The sequence below is a fragment of the Parasteatoda tepidariorum genome, chromosome 11 (genome assembly GCF_982258835.1).
Source record: "Parasteatoda tepidariorum strain Cologne lab strain chromosome 11, Ptep-v5.0, whole genome shotgun sequence".
Taxonomy (NCBI): domain Eukaryota; kingdom Metazoa; phylum Arthropoda; class Arachnida; order Araneae; family Theridiidae; genus Parasteatoda; species Parasteatoda tepidariorum.
The window spans coordinates 89,174,622-89,196,563 of record NC_141765.1 but is presented as its reverse complement, the minus strand read 5'-3'; the positions used below and the strand labels follow the sequence as shown (position 1 = coordinate 89,196,563).

The following is a 21,942-nucleotide window of genomic DNA, read 5'->3' as shown; positions in this document are numbered from 1 at the left end:
AGATGGAAACCTACTGCAATTTTGTTCTATGATGCCAGTTGTTAACTTCTGAAGTTTTTATTAAAATATTTTTATTCTAAGAAGATTGTAGGTGATAAGAACATTGTAGTGAGGGAATGACGCGAAACACTGGGGACAATGTTTAAAATAGTGCTGTGTTAATATTTTTATCAGAAATTAAACTTAAAATTGATTTTCTGAATTCTATATTTCAGTATTCTAAAATAAAAAACACGAATTTGTAAAAAAATTTTTTTTATTTCAGTAACAATTTTTTTCTTTTTTTAAATCAGCAGTGGGGACAAGTGAGGGAATGACATATTGGTATATTTTAATTACCTAAAATAAATAAAAAATAATAATTTATTTTTATTCTTTTGGTAGCTTGCATTCTGAAGGACACTTTCCCTGAATTTTTTTCTCTCGTAAGCTGTTAAACAAACATAAAATATACTGGGGACATGAAAATGACTGTTTTTGTGAGAATGACTGTTTTTGTGAATATATATATATATATGTATATATATATATATGTATATATATATATATATGTATATATGTATATATATATATATATATATGTATATATGTATATATATATATATATATATTTATGTATATATATATATATATATAAATGTAAATATAAAAATACGAGTGGTATGAGATATAAAAATACAAATTGACACTTTTTGTCAAAAATATTTCATCCCGAAACTTATATTCAGGATTGTATACTTTGAAAATAAAATGTAAAAAAATTTGACACAATGGTCTTTAATCTGAAGTTTAAGACTTCAGTGTTACTAGGAAAATTTTTTTTGCTGGATTGGGGGCTGTATTCCCTAAAAGGAGGAAAACAGCTCCTAGTCTCAACAATGAATGTGCTGGGAGATCCTAGATTCAACAATATGCTTAAGTATTCATTTTTTTGGTTTTCACCACAGACAAAAACTACCATCCCCCCATATCCTTCTAGATTTGGGTAAACGTTGAACTTGAAGAAGAAAATTTGAAGGGTCAGATCTTCCAAAAAAAAAGGGGTTCAGATGTATATTGTCATTTTTTTAAAAATGTTTTGAAGAAGCATTTTAGCATTTAATATTATCCTGCGCCTGTTTCATCAGTTCTTATAATCCTGCCGGCTTGTAAAATGATGCAGTCGGACCGAGCAGGAAAATAGACGCAGGATTTTAATGAAAGCGAACAAAATTTATTTATGTCATACTTTGTTGAGTGGCAAGAGAAAAGTGTAGTTTACTCCATGAGTGATTAGTCTTTCTAGTAGGGAAAATCTTGCAAAATATCCAAAAATGTCTGTATTTAGGGAACTCTTAGATATTACTATTGGTTTAAGAAATAGTTCGAGTGATTTTCACGAAGTTTAAGGGGAAAAATGTCTTTATTTAAATTTATGCATACTTGGGACAAAAATAGATTTAAAAACAGGATGTGGTTTTTAAAACTGCGAGAAAGAGCAACTTGAATAATTAATTAGTAAAAAATTAGCAGTATTTTTATAACGAAGAAACTAACAGGAAAAGATTAATAGAAGCTTTTTATGTTATAAATGCATACATACATATGCATCTATATATAATAAACTTTTTACAAAGTTAAATAATCTGCCACTGTTATGCATATTTTTTGCAATCTGATCTTCCAAATTTTCAAAAGTTAATAAGGAAATAAAATAATTTAGAATGCATTCTAATGAAATAAGCAAAAAAAAAAAAAAAAACGTATGTTACTATTAAATTAAGTAGTGAAAATTTTTTATTTGGTACTAAATGAATTTGAACAGTAATAATTATAGAAATATTAAAAATATCTCCCAAAAATTAAGTAAACATTTATGCTTAAAACAAATCAAAATTTAAACTTCAATCTTAAACATGCTAAAATTGTTTGCTGCTGTGAAAATAAGCTTTCCCTACATTAAAAAGTTATGAGTTTCTGATGCCACTGTTTTGACCAACAGACTTGAAATCACAAAGGTATTTGTTTAATGAGTTGAAAAATTTAATCTCATTTATAAATTTATTGCAATTGCTTAAAGTTATTACAATTTTGAGAGATTCTTTTAAAAACTTTTTTATAAATTTTTGGATCAAATAATGGCTGTTTACCCATTATTGAAGAAAAACTTGTTTATATCTCTCAAGATTTTTATTTTCTAAGTTCCCACTTGACTTGATTTCAAAAGCAGCAAAAAAACTTAAATAAAATATATAAAAAAAATTAGAAATGAACAGTTGATGTTTCCAGATAAAAATTCTAATATTTGGATCAATATTTTTAAAGTCTCTAAAGAGATAAAAACTGTTTCCAATTTAAACAGTTATATAATGCACAGGGGTTGGACAGAAATATGGAAGCACTTTTATAGTAATTCTATGAAACAATATTTCTTTTAGCAGCAAATGTTTTAAAGATTTTTCATAGCAAAACTGTTGATACAATTTGAAAGATCATGCTTGAAGCTTTTAAAAATGATGTCCTTTTTACCCATGCCAAATTGGAATTGATCAAAAGGAAGAGATGAAGGGAATAAGTTCTTTATAGCTTTAATACCAGCAATTTTGAAGTCAATCTTTAGAATTGTAATGTTTATGTAAAAATGATTTTAAAATTATAGTGGTCTTGAAAAGGGAAAAATATTTTCCTGTATTCTATTTTCTTCACGTTTTGTATTTTATTATTTTTTTAAGTACAACAAATACAAGTAATCGTTCATTTTGTTGCGATTAACATATTAGCAAAGGGCCCTTGCATTAAACTTGAATTATTATATGATATATGAGCAGAACCTCCTAGAAAATTAAAATACAAAATTTTTTTTTGACAGTACTGTAAAGTGCTGATAAATAGTAATTACAACTGAAAAAATTATATCGGGCATAAAAAATAAAATAAAATAACTGTTACCTACTATTATAATCTAGAAAAAATAATAATACTTAAATTTGTAAAATTGCGTTCGAATTGTAACAAATTTTAAAAAAATAATATTTAACTGATTTTTAAGATAACCTTTGCAAAAAAAGAAAATAATCATTAAAAAATTTTGTTCCATAAACTATCAAAAATTTTTTAATTTTTTAAGGTTTTTGAACTTTTAAATTAAATAACTGTTGGGGTTTAAAAAATTAATTACACTAAAACAATTCTGAAGTTCAGGAAAATTATTGGGGATGGGCACCCCCAACTCTACACCTAGGTTCTTCTGTCTGAGAGTAAACCTTTCATATTTTTCTGATCTTGTAAAATTTCTTTTAGTTTCATTTATTTCAAGCCCGTAGCCAAGGGGGGCATGTGAGGGCTAATTCCCACCTAGCAGTGTCATTTACCCCTCTCCTACTAAAAGATTTTTTTTTAAAATAAAATTATTATCATATTAATCGATTTATTGCACTATACGGCTCTGCTCTCTTCTCTCATCAGCATCTACTGTGTGGCAGAAAGTAAAGGCTAAAGGCAGTTGAAAATTTTTATAATTTTTGTTAATTCATGCTGATGACAAAAATAAAAAATAAAACTATCTTTATGAGAGAAAAATTAGACCATATAATTTATCTGTCCAATGAGAATGCATGGACAGGACATCATTTACACTTTGTTTTATGTGCTACCTGTAAGGTAGTTTAATATACACTACTAGGTAGTGTAATATACACTACCTAGTTAATGTATTAATTTTATTATGTTAATCAATATTTAATATAAAAAACATTTATCCATCAAGCATATAAATCTGAAATAAAAAGCTATTTATTGACAATACCTATTAATCTTATTTATGGTTGGTTGTCCCACATGCAAAGAGAAGTTTCCTTCCTCTCCCTGAGCAGAAATTCCAATTCAAGAAGGGTTTGCATTTTTTCAGACACATATAAATTTCAAAATTCTGCACTTAATGCACAGATCCCAAGAATATTTGTTTGATTCAGTTTATTTGAAATATGTTATACTATTCTGTTTGTTGTTACTAACTTGAAAAAATATCTCTTCGACTTACAAAATACCTTATTTTCTTTTATTTAGATGCAATTGTATAATGCTGCTAGTATGGCTTTAATCTGCGCAGCTAATTTTAGAGATGCTGGAAATTCTTACAGAAATTTCATTGAAAATTCTGCAGATGCTCTAAGATCAATAGATCCTGAATTTATTTTAAAGGTAATTTAATCAGCTTTAAGTAAATTGCTCTATGCTATCGCTTTTAAATATTATATTACCATTTATTTATGTAATTTGTAATAACTGTTTTTACATCAGACTTGATAAATGCAGTAATTTCCTGTAAACAGGCCGCAGTCTATCAGTGTTTAAAACTGAAGAGGCCAATTCAAATAATTCATTGTTGGCTAGCCACGCATAATAATTTTGCAATTGCAGTGGATTTATTTAAAACCAGATTTTTACTGAAAATTTTCCAAAGTTACGGACCTAGCTTGTAATGTTTTCTCTGAAAGCGTTATTTATTATTATTTTGATTAAAATATAGGGTGATAAAAGAAGTCTTCGATTGAGGAAAAATCGTATGCCATCTACAAATAAGGTTACAAATTCCGTTTTGTAATTTAAGAAAAAACTAGTACGCCATATTTTTTACTCTCTTCTCCTCATCTGTAAATATTTTATTTTCAAATTGTCACAAAACTAGAAAATAAAATCTTTTTATTCAATTCATCGATCCTGTTTCTGCAGATGTTTTTAGTTGAAATTCTTTTTTGTTTATTTTTCAACGCTGATGAAAAATTTCTGCCTCTTTTGCTAACCAATGTATACTTTAGGGAAGAAAAAAAGAAAAATTTTATTTCCTTTTTCCGAATTTCACACGTTTCTTAATTGCAAGAGGAGAGGGAATTTCCTCTTTCCTAGTTTTACTCACACTAAATTTATGTTGTGCTGTCTATGTCATAAATATTTTTAACATCACACAACATCTTCTGCAAGATTTGCTCCTCCCATGTCTGCTGTAACCATTGTTACTTTTCCCTTGCTTGATGTCAGATGACGTGGAAAATGAACTCAATGATGAATTACAGCGTTTCTTTTGTTTCAAAAGTGAAGAATCTAATTTTGATAGATTTGTTTAAATATAAGGTTGGAAATATTTGAAAAATAAATAAGAAGTTGGTGATTTATTTTCATGTATTGATTAGTTTATTGTTTATCGCTTATAAATTTTTTCTGATTGGTGATATATGTTTCTTCTGTAAGTAAGTATCATTCTCAATTCTTTCTTTTTATAATAAGTGTATATAAGAAAGGATTTATTACTAATAACTATTTTCTAAGTGTAGATTTTATGTTTTAAAGGTTATTATTTTTCAAGTGTGTTTTCATGCATGCGGTACGTGTTTGTCATGCATGTGATAAGAATCGATGTTGTTCCCATTATTCCGCATTTTTGAAAATGTTACCTTTCTTTTAACTGTGAATAACTTTTATTTAATATCAAACTTTAATTATGTTTTCGAAAAGTGAATCAAAACCAGATTTATCTGTAGTACTTCCTCCAGTTGTGACATTTTATACTTTATTGTATGCTAGTGAGAAAAAAAAAAGTGCAGCCTATATGATGATAATTGAAATTTTTAAATTTATGTTTTTTGCATGTGCAGCGTATCTATCGGAAATTACTGTAATCATAGCTTATGGTTCCCTTTAACTTTTTTATCAAGTAAACTAAAAGCTGTACTTATTATTACAATTTTCATTCTAAATAAGAATGCATAGGCACTCCTGATTATTATGATTAATATATTTAACTGATATTAGCTATTTTTGTTGAGTATAATAGGTGCAATGTCGAGGAAAATATATACTGTATAAATTTTTCCACTTTTAAAATTGTAATTTCTTGTTTGTGTGTTCTAACTTTGCAAATACATGAAACTTCAAAGCATTTATATATTGAACACACAAATTTTTAAAAATGTTCCATTTTATTACTTACACTATTTTGAGAAGGATTATCATTGTTGTTTTAGGTTGCTATTTATGCTCGACAAGAGCTAAACATTAGGTCTGTGTGTAATTTTCTTCTTTCTTATGCTGCATTTCATGAAGAAACACGTATATTTTTGGAAAAATACTTTGATGCTTCAATAAGATTACCTTTGGATTGGCTTGAGGTTGCTGACATATACCAAGTGAGTGTTATTTATCTATATATACATAAAATGGAGCTTTTATCAATCATATATTTTGTAATGATGATACTCAGACTTAAATAATGCTTTTGTTGACAATTTCTCTAACTGTTGATCGTAATTCACAAGCATGCCATTTGTAATATTTTAGAGGGTTGTGACAAGATCTTTGACTAATTCAGTGTTGCACCCTCTCTTAGTAAATGAACTAAATGCCCTCTTCCTGAGAGGAAGATTAACGTTTTTGAGCACTGCCTATTAATCTTTGTAGACAATGGAAGGATGTATTAAGGTCATAGGACTTGATATATAACGCTTTCTTTCTAGTTTATGTGTAGAATTATATCTAGTCATGGCGCTTTTGAACTAGGTTATGTAACCAGGCCTACTCTGTTTGTAGCATTGTATTGGTTAATGCATGTGCATCTCTTTTACTATAAGAAACAATGTGATTTATGTTTTAAAATCATCAAACCCTGGTTAACTAGCAAGCAAAAATAAAATAATGTTAATAACATATTACCCTAGTATCTTTATATTAAATGATAAAAAATAAAGAAATGTAAATACTGTTATTTCTTGCTATCTTTATTATTTGTGAGTATATTTAATATTATATAAAATTTTTAAAAGGAAGTCAGGAAATATATTTTTAATCTTTGTAGAAAATTTTTAATCACTACCTATAAGTTATATCTTTCTATTTTCTTCCTACCGTTATTTATTCTGTTAATTTATTTTTATTTTTTAAATAGCGCTTTGGTTATAATATCGGGGTATTTATAATACTTTCATTGATATTATTTTAATATTTCATAATCTTGCACTTGGTTTCCTGCGTTACCATTTATATTATTAATGAACAAAATCATCATTCCAACCATTTTAAAACTGCGTTTATATTAATTATAACATTAGCTAATTCTAATCCCATTTGGATACTTTATGATGCTGTTATAAGATAATGTGATAAAAGTGTTCAGTTTATCTGATTTAAATAATGTAACAAATTTTTAACAAAAAGTTCCATATCTGCTTCTCTGCTTAAGGAGGGAAACAATTTTTCTTTTCTTTAAAATTGAACTTTTAAGTTTTTCAAGGATAAAAAAAATCAGTCTCTCCAGTTTCAAAATGTATTTTATTTGAAGTCAATGCTTATAATAATTTTTAAATTTAGCAAATTTTTGAAAGCTCTTAATTCATTCACCTTACCTTTTTTTCCTAAATGTCGGATATTTAATTCAACAACCATTGATCTAATACAGATATTTTGTTGAAATTGCATTGCAAATTATTTGTATTGAAATTGCAAATTACTAGCATATAACTATACTTTTAGATGTTAGATTGGTTATTGAAAATTATTAATGTATTTCTTAAATATTCTTCTGAATTAAATATGATACAGTATTTATTTCGCAAATAATAAAGTTTGAAATGCATTGATTAAAAGTTTAAAACTATGTTTATTCCTATAAATCTGAGATTTAAGTTTTTTTAAAGACATTTAATGATGAACGGCTAAAAAAGGGATCTTTGCCAGCATGTCTGAAGAAGGTTTTAAAGAACTCTTTTCAGAAATTCGATGAATACCAACTAGGTAAGAATGATTTTTTATTATTTGTTTTAATTTATGTTTTTTCTCTCTTGTAAAATTGTGTTTTATTTTTATTTATTAAATTTCCTAATTTGTAAAAATTGTTTTTTGAGTCTAAGATGTTTATTAGTGTATAACTTGCTGAACGAGAATAAATTATATTGTCAACAAAAATTTTTAATGATGGGAAGTCAGGGTTCTAATGTGCCTAAAATGTTAAGAATACCAGAAAAAGTCAGAGAAAATGAAATTATACAAAAAGTCAACGAAGTGCATAATTTTATGCCAAAACCTGGAATTATAAGAATTTTTCACCTTATCAAATCTCAGGTTTGTTTGCAGTTGTGCAGAATAATATTAAAAAATAATAAAATTTATTGCCTAATTTATAATTACTGTATAGATTATCAAAATTCTTCTTTCATGCTTTCAGAAGCTAAGAGAGTAATTAGATATGCGTGTTTTAAAATACTCAAAACTTTTATCTTTACATTCTAAGAACAACATTTTAAAAACAACGAAGAGCTCATTGAATTCAAATCTTTATGCGGCATTTTATGTTTGGCTAGTTCTGGTTCCATGCTTTCAAAGATCTCTTAAATATCCACCAATTCAAAGGGCAGATTTACCATTTTTTCCTCATAAAAATTTTATTTTATTATTCCACTATTTTCTGCTTTGAAGATACCAATCCTTTACTACTGCATTGCTGACAATCAAAAACCTTCCATCATACTATTTTTTTAAAAAAAGAAAAAATTTTATATGGTAAAAAAAATTTTCTTTGATTTTTTTAAAATTCCGCAAAAGCCCAATAGTAACTAACAATTTTTAAACTTCAAGCATTTTTTAATGCAAGCTGTTTCTAAAATTTAAATGCAAAAATAGTGTAATTCTGTACTATTCAATTTCAAACTTTTATCACTAAGACATTTTTTAAAACTTAAAATTGGGAAACTCTATGAATTCGGGGAAAACACTGATAGAAATGCATTTAATTTTTTAAAATTCGTCGAAACTCTAATAGAAAATTTTTTTTAAATTGCTAAAATTCAAACTTTTTTCAAATGTAAACTATTTTAAATTTAAATGTAAAAATTTTATCTTTTTATTATTGTTTCAAATAAAATTGCGGCATTTTCTAGAATTTTTCAAAGCATAGAATTTTTCATGAAACTTATTTCATATCCTAAAATCACATAAAAAAATTTTTAAATACTAAAATATTATCTAAATATTTTTGTTATTAAAATTGCGGAATTCTATAAATTCCTGCGAAACATCGATAGAAATACATTTGATTTTCTAAAATTCCACAAAACCCCAAGTCTAAATTTAGTATTATTTTTAAATGTATGTTTTTTTAATATTGTTTTAAATGAAATTGCGTCATTTTCTAGAATTCTTCAAAACACCGATAAAAATGGAACAAATTTCAATCGCTAAAATTGACGCGATTTTTTCTGAAAATGATATTTCAAATTTAAATACAAAACCATTTCTATCTGAACATTTTTTTTCAATTCAAATTGTGAAAATCTATTTTTTTCCTCAAAGTATCAAAGAAATGCATTTTTTGGGAGATTTTTCCCCATTGTGATTTTACAGGCCCACTACAATTGCCAAGGTGCAAAGTAGATTTTAATCTTTTAAATTTGAAAAAATAAGTAAATAAATAAAAAAGTTAATAAACAAAGAGGTTTTCCACAGAAGTTTTTTAATCTTTCAAATTTGAAAAAATAAGTAAATAAAGTTAATAAACAAAGAGGTTTTGCCCGGGGATGGCTAATCATTCAAGTTGGTCCTCTTCTGTTTTCATTTCTCGCAGGCCGCTGACTAGAAATTGTCAAGACTTATTATTCTGCCATAGAACACGATACAGAAATCTTCCCCCATTTTTTTTCTAATCAAACGCATTTTCTTTTCAACAATAAATATGATAGTTTAAATTTAATACGAAACAAATGAAAAAACAATAATTTTTGAATTAAAATTGTGGACATTTATAAAATTCTGCAGAACATTTATCGAAATGAAATTGCATTATTAAATATTTTATTTATACATAAAATATTTATTGAAATAATTATATACATACCTTGATTATCTTTATTTCTTCTGTATTATTCTTTTTCCGCAGGAGATCCAAATGCAACATCGACAATCTCAGATATTTTTAAATTCAGAAGCACGCTAGTATTAAAATCAAACCAAAATCAGCAACTAAGTATACCGTTTAGGGTTGATATAATATTTCTAAAGTGGATGTGTGATATCTGATATCAAGGATATGATGTATGCGCCTTAAAGTTAAATGATACCACAAAATATTGTATTAATGTAGGGGAAATTTCCAGCTGTTGAAAAAATAAGCAGAGGAGATGTTCTAAATAATGCCTGCAAGTTTTATAGTAGTATTTCTTAACCCCTAAGACAATTCCGTGCCATACCTTCACCTTGCTCTTCCACTGCTCCAGTCTGCAGCGGACACAGGGAGTTAGGTTGGGGATGGGTTAGCACTGAGTACAGAGAAGGGCCGGTGTAGTTAAGTTCAATATTTCGGTATTACCAAAGGATTTACTTGCAAATATCTTTACCACAGTATCAAAGAAATGACGCTAAATGAGGGCATTACATTATATCTCCCAGCCTTATATAAAATTGTATATAATTTAACCCCTTATTTCCGAAGTGTCACGAAAAAACATCTACATGCAAACTCCGGATAGGTGTTGTTTCATGACTCTCCAGGTATATTTCTATAGGATTCCAGGTATAGGATTGTCAGTTAACATCAATTAGTTCCCTCCCTATGCATTGTTGAAAAGTTTTCTCCTAAGGTTGCTATTCTTAACTTTAAAAATTGCAGGCATGGCTCTTAGAGAAAGTGCCAAACACCAAATTTTATCTTCTAATGCAAACTTCACAAAAAAGACACTGTTTTAAATCAACAAATGGACGTATCCTGTGCTATAACGAAATGCTTCACAGCCCTTTTTTATAATAAATAAATAAATATTTTTCAGAATTGATGTTAAAGTATTTACAATTATTTAATCAATAAGAATTTATAATTGTGTCAAATTACAATTAAAACTAAAACATAGCGTTTTTTTATTCTTCGTGGCAATTCCTAAGAGCTGCTATACTTTAATAATTCTTTTCTCTTAGCCACAAGAGTTTGTCATAGAGCAACCGTTAAGCAAACTTCGAATAATTATGGAACATATATTAATTTCTTCGGTTTAATAATTTTTCTTTGCATTAACACTATAAACTTCAAAACGAAATTATAATTTTTTTCATATCACATTATGAAATTTTATTTTTGAAGCAAAAAAAAAAGAACCATTTAATCAACGGCTATGTTCATTTGTGTCAATTTGACTTGTTAAAATCGTGCTAAATATAAGTATATATGAATTTAAAAAATTTTCTTTTAACTGAAACGTAAAATAAACTGTTGCCATATTGGATTTCCATGTCGAGTTTACTGACAAAATAGCGTAAACTGACGAAACTGTACTTCACTCTAACCACATTAAATGTTCGCTATTCATAGGAATAAGAAAGTTGTTTAATTAATTCTGTCAAACATTGATTAACATTTCTTTTACACTTGTTAAAATACATCCGTGGTTAAAAAAAATGAATAAATAAAAGAAAGAAGGAAAAAAAACACTTTTGTAATAGAAAAAAAAAGCGTTTGTTATTAGCGCATACAGAAATTTGTTTGATATTTCAACTTAATTACCTAATACAATTCTTATTCTCAAGTCTTTGGAGGTTATGATGCTTGAGCAATTACCTTATACTTAATTTTTCTTATTAAAAAGTGGAATAAAATTTTAATTACATAGTTTCTCGCGGAATTTTTTTTCAAAACAATATATCTAGTACACAGAGGAAATGTAGTGTTTTATACGTACATATACGAATTAATGTGCTTTTGAGCAGGTACACAAGGAAACCTCAGGAACACTTACATAAAACTTTCGAATGATAAAGATCAATGCTTTATTGTTAAATAATAATACGCCGCATAAATCGATAAAGGAAAAAAAAAAGGTTTGAAATTGAAAAAGGACTGATTTCTTGTTTTAGTTACTTTTTTAAATTTAAAAATGTATAACAACATTAAAACTTATATTTTTCATTATGATATGCGTCGTTATGTTACTCGATATTGATCGCGAATAAAGAAACTTAGACATTATCTTTCAATATTTTATGGTGCATAAAAATATTGAAAATACAATACATTAATGTCTACAAATTTATTTCAATGTAAGAAAAGATACGAATTTATTCTAAGGAATTTTCAGTATTTCTACTTTTTTCAATATCTTTTTCGTTTATTTTTGTTCAGAAAATGTTTAAAAATAGACGACCTAACAAATTTTCGAAAATGTTTGAAAGCCTTTCATTTGTCATACAAAAATCAAGTTTTTATCGATCAAAATACTACTTTTATTTCTCATTGATTCTCAACCTCATTGATATTAAACCATTTTAATGTTATTCAAAATGCTAATGATTAGTGTTAATATTTTACAAACTTTAAATAATAAATATTTTCTTTTTTTTTCTTTTTCTTAATTATGCGTAATCATTTTTTTCTTCATAAAAATCATTCAGTGTTCTATTTCAGATTTATATTACTGTGGTAGTACTCCCTTAGGAATATTTCTTTCTTTTTTTTTTTCGCGGCAAGGGAAAGACTAATGTTTGTAAGTATTCTGAGTAATGATTTGCACAATACGGTTGTCCACTATTTGCTTTACATAGAAAAATTTCACAAAGCTTTTTGACTCCTCTTCACCACAGGGCATCTAAACTATCCTACTAACCCACAGTTACCAGAGGCAGAAATTCTTTCAATACTTGTCTATTCCTTCTTCATTGTTACTTGTGGAATTACAATAGCTGCGGAAAGGCATTGTAAGGTATTGCACACAGTAAACGTCACCAAAGAAAAATACACAAAATTCAACCACTTCATTTTCTGTTGGTTTTTTTTTTAAATTCAAGAAAAAATTATACTATATATTTTTTTTCTGGGAGAGAGAGATTAGCGATCATCGTAAAAAATAAGGAAAAAACACGGAACACCTTAAGAAAAAGATATAGATAAAACTGATATTGGAGGAAAAAAAAGAAATTCATATTCAAACATTGTCACACCAAAAGGTCGTGCAATTTTCATCAGATTTATAAATATAATATTAACTAAGTACTGTTGGTTTTTCTATGGTGATAAAATTAAAGATATCTAGCCTTTTTTCTATTACACTTTTTCTATTGTATTTAATTAGTTTCTTTTAGTAAATAATGTCTAATAATTCAATTGTTAGTCTCTCTCTCTTTAAACAATAACATGAGTTAATTAAATTTTAATTGTTTTAATTAGGGGAAAATAATATATACTTCAATTTATTAAGTGCAAATTTTTCATGCATTTTCAATTTCATATATACCTTCTCTGATCGACTACGTACCCTAGTTTATGGTGTTTCCCATAGATTTAAGAAAAAAAATAGAAAAAATTTTTATCCATACATAAAAAAAAATATAATTAAGTAAGTAAATAATTAAGCAGAGACATATATTGTTACTAATGCAAAGTAGAAACAGAAAATTATAAGAAATAAACTTCCTCTACTTAGTTATTTTTCTCTCTTCTTCAAATTTTTTTTTTCAAAATAAGAAATATGATTTTTATTAGAAATAATGAAATTTAATGTCTAAAAACTATGTACTTAAAAATTAAAAGATTTTAAATATTGTGGGCATTTTTTTTTTTTTTTTCTTTGCTGGCAGCAAATCTTAAAACAGATTTAACAATATTTAGAATATTTAATAAAGATTTTGAAAACAGAACTTCTAAGGAATTTAAAATACTTGTTCAAAAAAATCTAATTGCGCAGAAATTACAATTTAAAACTTTAAAGATTTCAATGATATAAGAAATTACATTGTATAGTTATATTTAAATTTTAAATCACTTCACAAAATCAACCATTAAATAAATGTAAGCATATTCATAAAATAAATTTATTTCAATGGTACCATTCAATTGAAATTAATTCAAAACAATTTATTCAAAATCTGATGATTAATATTGGTAGACATAAGAAAACTCTATCATATTTTATGTAATCAAATCTTTTTTTTTTCTTAAAGAAAATTCTTAAAAAGAAAACAATAGTTGTTTTGCTGTCTTTTCAGCTTTTTTTTCTCCTTTTTAAATTTTCTTTTTTTTCTTCTAATAACGCAATTGGAAACAGTTACCTAAGTTTTTTGTTCTGTTTCGATTTTAGCAATTTTAATAAATTTCAAATTTTGTCAATAAATTAATCATTTGAATACAATTTGAAAAAGACTTTAGTTCTAGTCAGTCATAATTTTCCTTTTATTTTCTTTCGAATAACCTCTTTGTCTATGTATGCTTAAATTAAAAAATAAATAAAAATCAACTGTTTCACAAGGGAGGAAACGAGGGGGACTAAGTCTAGTAATTTTCGTTATGAATGAATGTGGTCTGCCGTTTTTCTATGTGTTCTAATTTAGGAGAAAGTACAATAATTTTTCTTCTTATATGAGGAATGAATAAAATTTCTAAAAAATCGTTTCTATTTCAAAAATATTTTGAAAGTTTGATTGTTCTAGACGACGAATTAAAGTATTTACTGTTAGCCTGGAAGAACGAGCGGGGATAATTTTATGACACCATGCATTCTATAAGTTCGTATTCCTTAAAAACTAGGAAAGGAACCTTTTCATCCCTTTCTTATTCGTAGCTTCCTCTATCTATCTTATTCTGTCCTTATCTACCTTTTGTGAGTAATTAAAATGATATTTGGGCATTTTCCTTCATCACCAATAGACGTTTTATCATTTCCCCAAATATCTTCCAGTTTGTTCTACCAATCATTTTATTTTTTGGTGGTTGCTGAGTTTAGTGTATTATTTTTTGCTCCCAACTGAATTTTCTTGAATTTGTATACAATGTTCACAAAAAGTTTTGCCGCAATACTTACAAGAACTGAGCTATCTAATAAAAATCCACAATTTGTACCTAAGACGCTACCTATCTGTGAATGAAAATCAAAAACCTTGCTATGTCATTGATTAGAATCACTAACTACGCGTTCAAATATTAAACGATTTTCGCCTGGAATCAACCAAAGTATAAAATAAAAACTTCTAGAAGTTTTCTAGACTAACGATTTGTGCCTTATTTTTTTTCCGCCCCAAAACTTATGATTTCTGTCTGTAACTATTGTCTCCAATATAGCAAAATATAAAAAAAAATAAATTATTATATACAAACATGTCTGCATTAAAACAATCATATCGAGTATAATATAATAATTTATATTCAAATTATCAGTGAAGTAAATATTATGCTTTAAATTTTATTGCGAAAAAAAAACAATGGTACACGTTTCAAATAATTTAGCAATAATTATTCAAAGTAAGTCTAAGACTAAAAAGTGATATATTTCTATAAAAAAATTGTAATTTTTTTTTGCAACGTATAAATGAATTTCATTTTGCGTTAATCAAATTTTGAATCGCACAATACTTTGGCTAGAGTTGAATAGAAAATATGGCTTAACTTGATGTTTCTTTGCGGTTGTAGCAAATTTAATCTTGCACTGATTTTTCTGACATTGCATGCATCTCTTCTTATTTTGTTTTAAGAAATTAGAAATGTTTTTACCTCATTAATTAAATTTAAAAAAAAATTATTCAGTGTGTTTATTTATTATTATTATTTTCTTTCAAGATTTAAGTTATTTTAATGCTATTAACCATGTAACATACTACTATTTCTATTTATTAAAATTAATTATTCACGTTAATATTGAAAGAAAGAACATAAATGAAACATTTTACTTTTAAAAAAACTCAAGTATCAACAGGTTTTATTTAAAATGTTAATATAACGGAATGGACATTATCACCTTCCCGCTTCCCGCTCCAATGTGCTGTTTACTTTATTCATTTATTTAATTTTTTTTAAAAACTGAGTGTAATAAAAAATAATTTTAAAATTTAGAAAAAGCCTTCGAAAATATTAAAATTAATCAGATAGTATCTTTAATTGTATTAATTTCTTTATCGTTTATACTTTTTTTCTATAGAGAAAATTTAAAAACAACTGAATTACTTTAGTTCTGTTTTATATAAACTTTTGTTTTTGCAACAATAAACAATGCTTAGCACCTATGTGACTTATTAAAGCATTCTAACGTAAGAAATAAATAAGAAAAAGATAATTAAATAGATAAATTAATAACATTTGTAAAATTACGACAGCAATTATTTTTTTTAAAAATTATCTAGGGCGAAATGTTTCTAAAAATATACGAGCAAGAAGGATTCACATACAGTTTCCGTTTTATTTATTTATACTTTTTCGGAGAAGGAGGCCAGCACACCTTGATTGAAGAATATAGTGGTGTCAATCGCTATACAAAAGGGAAAGAATTCCCAATGTGTGTTGTGAATGATTGAGCCGGTTGGAAAGGGTACTGAGTTGAGGCGTGTAAGACGAATACCTGCTGCGTAATGAGAATATAATAATATACTATGCAAAACACTTCTTGACATAAGATAGCCACTTTTACTTTGGCCATTTTTGCTGAAAAGGATTGCAACCAGCAAGAAACATTTTCTTAGAAAAATAAGAGTTGGGCTTCATTCAACCGTGAAGGACTAACCACATTCTTCAATTTATTGTTGAACGTTTACGCAAACAAATTCCGATTCGACGTCAAAAGTGGTTATTGGGAGAAAAAAAAGAATCTGTAACTAGACTTGTATTTTAAAACTTAGACTAAATAACATACTTTCAAACTACAAAAGAAAATTCTTTTATTTTTATTAAAAAATGAATTTAAGGAATTCTAACAACTTTGAAATTCACCATTATCAAATATTAATGTCAACAAATTGCTTAATATTACACTTATACCGTTAAAAGTAAATTATGCCTGATAATTATATACAAATTAGCTAAGATGATAGTATTCTATTTTTTCACAGATTCCTTTTCACTGAAAAAAAAAAGATACTAAACAGACTAATCCATCTTTCTGATTCTTCAATCATAAACTAACCATATATCTATAATAATACACACAAATAAAATGTGATAACTTGTGGCCACCAGATGCGGGAATAGTTTTTGTTAAAATTTAATTTAAAGTTAATGAAGCCGATGACACTACCGAATGTTCTTGCCTACAAGATAGCGAGCACGTTATGTAAAGGCTTAGTTCTTAAAGATGAAAACGCAGGTCTTGATATCATTCAGTTTTATTACTAATTTATTGAACAATATAAGATGTGCTCTGCAATAAAATGCTGCTCTAAATATTATCACTCAAAATTTAATAATTTTGAGTGATGATTCTATTTAATGAAAAGAAATAATATTTTTGTCTTAAGAGGTCCACTTAGAATATGCATATTATTTCATATAACTATTGATTTCTATGAAAACTTCAATACACAGGTGATTCCTCAGAATGAAAATAAATATTTTTCAAAATATTGTTGTCAGAAAGGAAAAGATAATTTGGAATATATGGCCTTCATAGATCAGTAAAGAGAAAGATTGAAACTTATACCTTTAACTATTATGCCTTTCTATTACTCTCTCTGAATCTAATTATGGGGATCAAAAAGTATTACTCAAATAGTATAAAATTTGTTTACACTAAGACAATTTGGTTGAAAATAAGTGAAAAATATTATATTTAGCATTTTAATAATTTATGGTTATGAAATAGAGAATGAAACACCCGTATCTTTTTCTGAGTTAGATAAAATCTTCCAAACACAGATCACTTCCAAACATTATATATATATTTTTTTAAAGTTTGCCTTTATTTTCACACAGTTATTTTGATCTAAAAGAAACAATTTTCTTTAATTTTCAATTTTTACAATTTCTTTAATTTTGAAAATCAATTTCGGATAACTTTTTTACATGTATGAAAATAAAATTTTTGTTCAAATTATTATATTCATATTTCATATTTTAGTATAAATATAATTCTGATAATCTAACAGAGTTTTTTAGAAACTATCATACTGTTTTTTACAATTAAAAAATACTGAAAAAAGTTATAGATGGTAATTTGAGTGCAAGAAAAAGTATATATAAAAGGAACACCGGTGTCTCATCTTCGTCAAACGGTTAAAAAATAAAATCTAGTATTTTTTAGGGACTGTTCAACTAATCATTTCGAGCCATGGGTATTCTCTTTTATAAAACTAAGATAGCTAAATCATTCAGATTCTGCAAAATATTAATCTTTAAACTTTAATCTTTAAGAGTGAGCAAAATTTTATAATTTAATCTTTAGGATTCTGAAAAATTTAATGCAATATACTATTAAAAAACTATTTAATAAAAATCTCCATTTAATAAAAAATAATAGATTATTCAAATTATTTTTAAGTTAAATAAAATTTGAGTAAAGAAGTCTCGAGATTCGATGTCGGAAGTGGTAAAACAGAGAAATTTGTGAGGTATGGTATACATATTATTTAAAGCTAAATTAATTATTCAGTAATTATTTGAAATAATGCAATGTAATAAAAAATGTATTGAAGAGCAATTTTTTTCTAAACTTTTTACATTTCATGATTTTGTGAAAAAAATCGAGTAAAAAAAAAACAATAGAAAAGATGTAAAAAGAAAACAAAAAAAAGAAGGAAGGAAACTTTTACAATTCTAGTTATTCGTCGCCAAAAAAGTGCTGAACTAACGTTTTGGTAAATGGGGTGTTTTAAACTTATCCAACAATTTGTTGTTGCATACATTTTTTCCCCACTAGACTGAGTTTCAATGAAGAGAAAGGAGAATCATTTACACCCCTTTTACTTATCTCACTGGGTGGGAACCGTGGTCGAGTTCAAGTGAAAAACCTTCCTTCTGAAAACTGCCGTAACAGGGGAACTCAAAATCTCAGACCCTACCGGAATGAAAGAGTTAAGTATATTTGATATACAGGTTCATGTAATTTAGAAATCTAGTTTCTATTTGTAGTTTCTCTGTCGAAAAGTTAAGTGAAAAAAACAGACTTTCTGAAAATTTTAAGTTTTGTGCTCAAGAACATATTTTAATAAACTGTAATTGTAGAATGTTATTAAGGGTGGTTTTTAATAGGAGAACTTAATAGTTAATATTTTCCCATTGTTGCTTTATTTTGTTCAGTTGGTGCTCTTAATTTCATTAAAATATTATTAAACATCTTTTTTTTTTAAGCTCTTTGTTATGTAGTGAAGAAGTGAGCTATTTTAAAACAATGTATCTAAAACTACATTTAAGAGAATATTTTTTTACTGAATTCTTGATTGTTCAGCTTTGAGTTAAAGTAATAGTGATAAATTTAAAATATCAAGATATTTTCATGAGAAAATATTGAGATTGAGATTACGGCAAGGATCAAGGAATCTTAACAAAAGACCTAAAGCTCTGCACAAAAAATGCTCATTTTATTCCTTTACTCATTGTGAAAAAAATGGTGGGATAAATATTACTTGTCAAAATAATCTTTTTAAAACTCTACCAACTAAATTTATTTTAAACTGTAAAAAATTGCAGCAGAAAATAAATAAGCAGATTCAGTTCAATGTAATTCCTTTAATTTTTATTTGGCTAGGTGCATAGGGTCCTAATTTTTATAGGAAACTTAGTTTATAATTTGCTTAATATGAACTTATTGTCCACAAGCTGCTTAATTCTGTTTTATGTGTAATTTTTCATTTTTAATTGGAAAATATCTTACCTTGTTCAGAGTTATTCATTTAATTTATTAATTAGACCAGCAGACAATTAAGTTATATTTTTGTCAACTCTTGAGGATGAAATATTTTTCTTAAAATACTTAGTTAGAATTGCTAAATTAATTTTTAAAGTAGATTTATTTATTAATGTTTTTTTTTTTTTTTTTTGAAAATTTCTTTTTTATTTCTTTAAATTTGATAATTTTATGCTAATGCATGTCTAATCATTTAGCAAAATATAACAGAGACAAAACCAAGAAGAAGAAAAACAAGGTATCACATTTTAGTTTCAGCATTTATTTCTTTTTTATTAATATCAGATCTGATAATCAGTTTTCTTCTTTTTATTTTTTACGTAAAGGTTTTGCAAGGTTTTACACTGAAACAGCTCATTAGACTTCTTCACATTGATTCCCCTGCAAATGAAGTTATGTGTCTTCTTGGTAAAAAGTAAGTTTTCCATACTGCTATTTTAGAAATATTATCTTACTCTTAAGTTGCAGGAATTTTATAGGTTAATTGTTATATATTAATAAAAGTTATACACTTATAAAAGTATAATAAAAGTTACAAATTTATCGAAGTATAGTAAAAGTTATTTATGTATGTATTGATCGAAGTATGGTATTCTTTATTTGACTATTGTATTAAATTATTATGCATATTTCTGTTTCCTCCTTCATTTAATCAAAATCTTAGATTTCATCATAATTTGTCAATCTTTAACAATCTTTTTCTTTCTAATAAAATGCATTGCTAGTTTTAAATGTTTCCTCTTCTCGTTTTTAAAAACAAACATTATAAAGAAGTAATACTTTAAAGATAAAACTTATCTAGTCTCTAGTAAACTTATCTAAAGAATTATAATTCAGAATGACATTCAGACCTACCATATTGCAACAAATAGGTAACTTTTCATTTCTTTTATTTTAATATGAAAATCTTGTTTCCTTTATCAAGAAAGGCATAAATTTTGTTTTGTACAAAATTCCTTACAAAATAAATTTTGTAGGGTATTTTTAATAATTTTTTTTGATGGCATTTGCTTTAGTTTTTCAGAATACCATTTGTATTTTTAGGAGTGCATGTGATTTATGAAATAGCCTTATTAGGATCTTTTTTTATACTCTGCGTAAATAACATTTGTCATTCAAAAGAATGCCTAGGTATTATATACAATGTAAAGTATGTTATGATTTCATATTTTCCTAAAAGCAGAACGCACTCTATGCAATGCTTAGACATTCTATAGAATGATGGCATTTCATACAATGCTATTAACATATATACCTTTTAATTTTTTTGTTTTTGTCAGCAATTGTAAATTAGTGAAACTAAATTCTTTATGATTAATAAATATTTCTGTTCTTTGTTGAATAATTAATATATATATATAAATAAAATACATTTATACATATACAGTGCAAAGTTCCATGTACGGACGTCGGTTTACTGGAAGGGTCTTTTTTCTGGACGCTTTTTAATCATCAAAATAAACAGAACTCTTTTTCACTTATAAATTGTTTTTTTTTCATTTGCGACTTGTTGAAAAAAGTATGCAGGGATGAGAATCCTCTGTTTTCCTCTAATTTTTGGTTTTTTCCGGCTTTCCGATTTTTGTTAAATTTTAATCCGATTTCCGCTACAATAAAAGAGAAATTGGATATCACGGACACAAAATTTGCCATTTCACTAAAGCGCGAAAAAATCGCGATTTTTTTTCGCGTTTTATTATTGCCAAGAATCATTATTGCCAAGGATTATTATTGCCAAGAATCAAGCACTTAAATTCAGAGTGCGCAAAAATGTCTTATTTTGAAAAAATTGCGATTTGAGATGGAATCGCCATAAATAAAGTGGATCTTTAATTTATTATTCAAAAGCTCAATTTGGAATTTTCGGATCATTATAATATTCTATTTAAAAAAATGCGATCATGAATCCACGTGAGGTTATGGGTTAATCATCAATAATTGAGGGCAAAATGCGCTATTCAAAGTTTGCCGATTAAAATAATACTGTAGTAGAATGTTGAGATTTTAGAAACGATGTGAAATTCAGTTTTAATATCTACCCAAAAAAGGATCGGCAAATCCTTCCAGTTTTTGTTGAATCGTCGCTAATCGAGAAATGATAACTAAAATGTGTGATTCTGAATTTGCCTTGAAATTTTAAAAACCATGTGGAAATCTGTAACAAAATATCTTTAAATAGCGCAACCACGTAAATATATTCGTTCTTCATTGGAATTGACGTTAATTATTGTCTATTTATTACTTTTTGGAGAATTAGGATGCTTTGACATTTGTTTCACTTAAAGACCTACTACACGGAAAAATCTATTTTCCTGACTTGCCCAAGTCCCGACGATTCCGG

At 26.6% G+C, this 21,942-nt stretch overlaps 1 protein-coding gene across 20 annotated transcripts in view; it reads left to right on the top strand.

Moving 5' to 3' along the window:
- LOC107451625 (telomerase protein component 1) overlaps nucleotides 1-21,942 on the top strand; it is a 300,321-nt gene that overhangs the window by 93,636 nt on the left and 184,743 nt on the right. For all 20 annotated transcript variants that reach the window (XM_021147109.4, XM_021147108.4, XM_087155402.1 and 17 more), the window contains 5 exons: nucleotides 4,045-4,179; nucleotides 6,000-6,161; nucleotides 7,665-7,761; nucleotides 19,799-19,839; nucleotides 19,928-20,016. In XM_021147109.4, coding sequence (XP_021002768.3) covers nucleotides 4,045-4,179; nucleotides 6,000-6,161; nucleotides 7,665-7,761; nucleotides 19,799-19,839; nucleotides 19,928-20,016 — 524 coding nt within the window. The remainder of the gene's footprint in view (nucleotides 1-4,044; nucleotides 4,180-5,999; nucleotides 6,162-7,664; nucleotides 7,762-19,798; nucleotides 19,840-19,927; nucleotides 20,017-21,942) is intronic.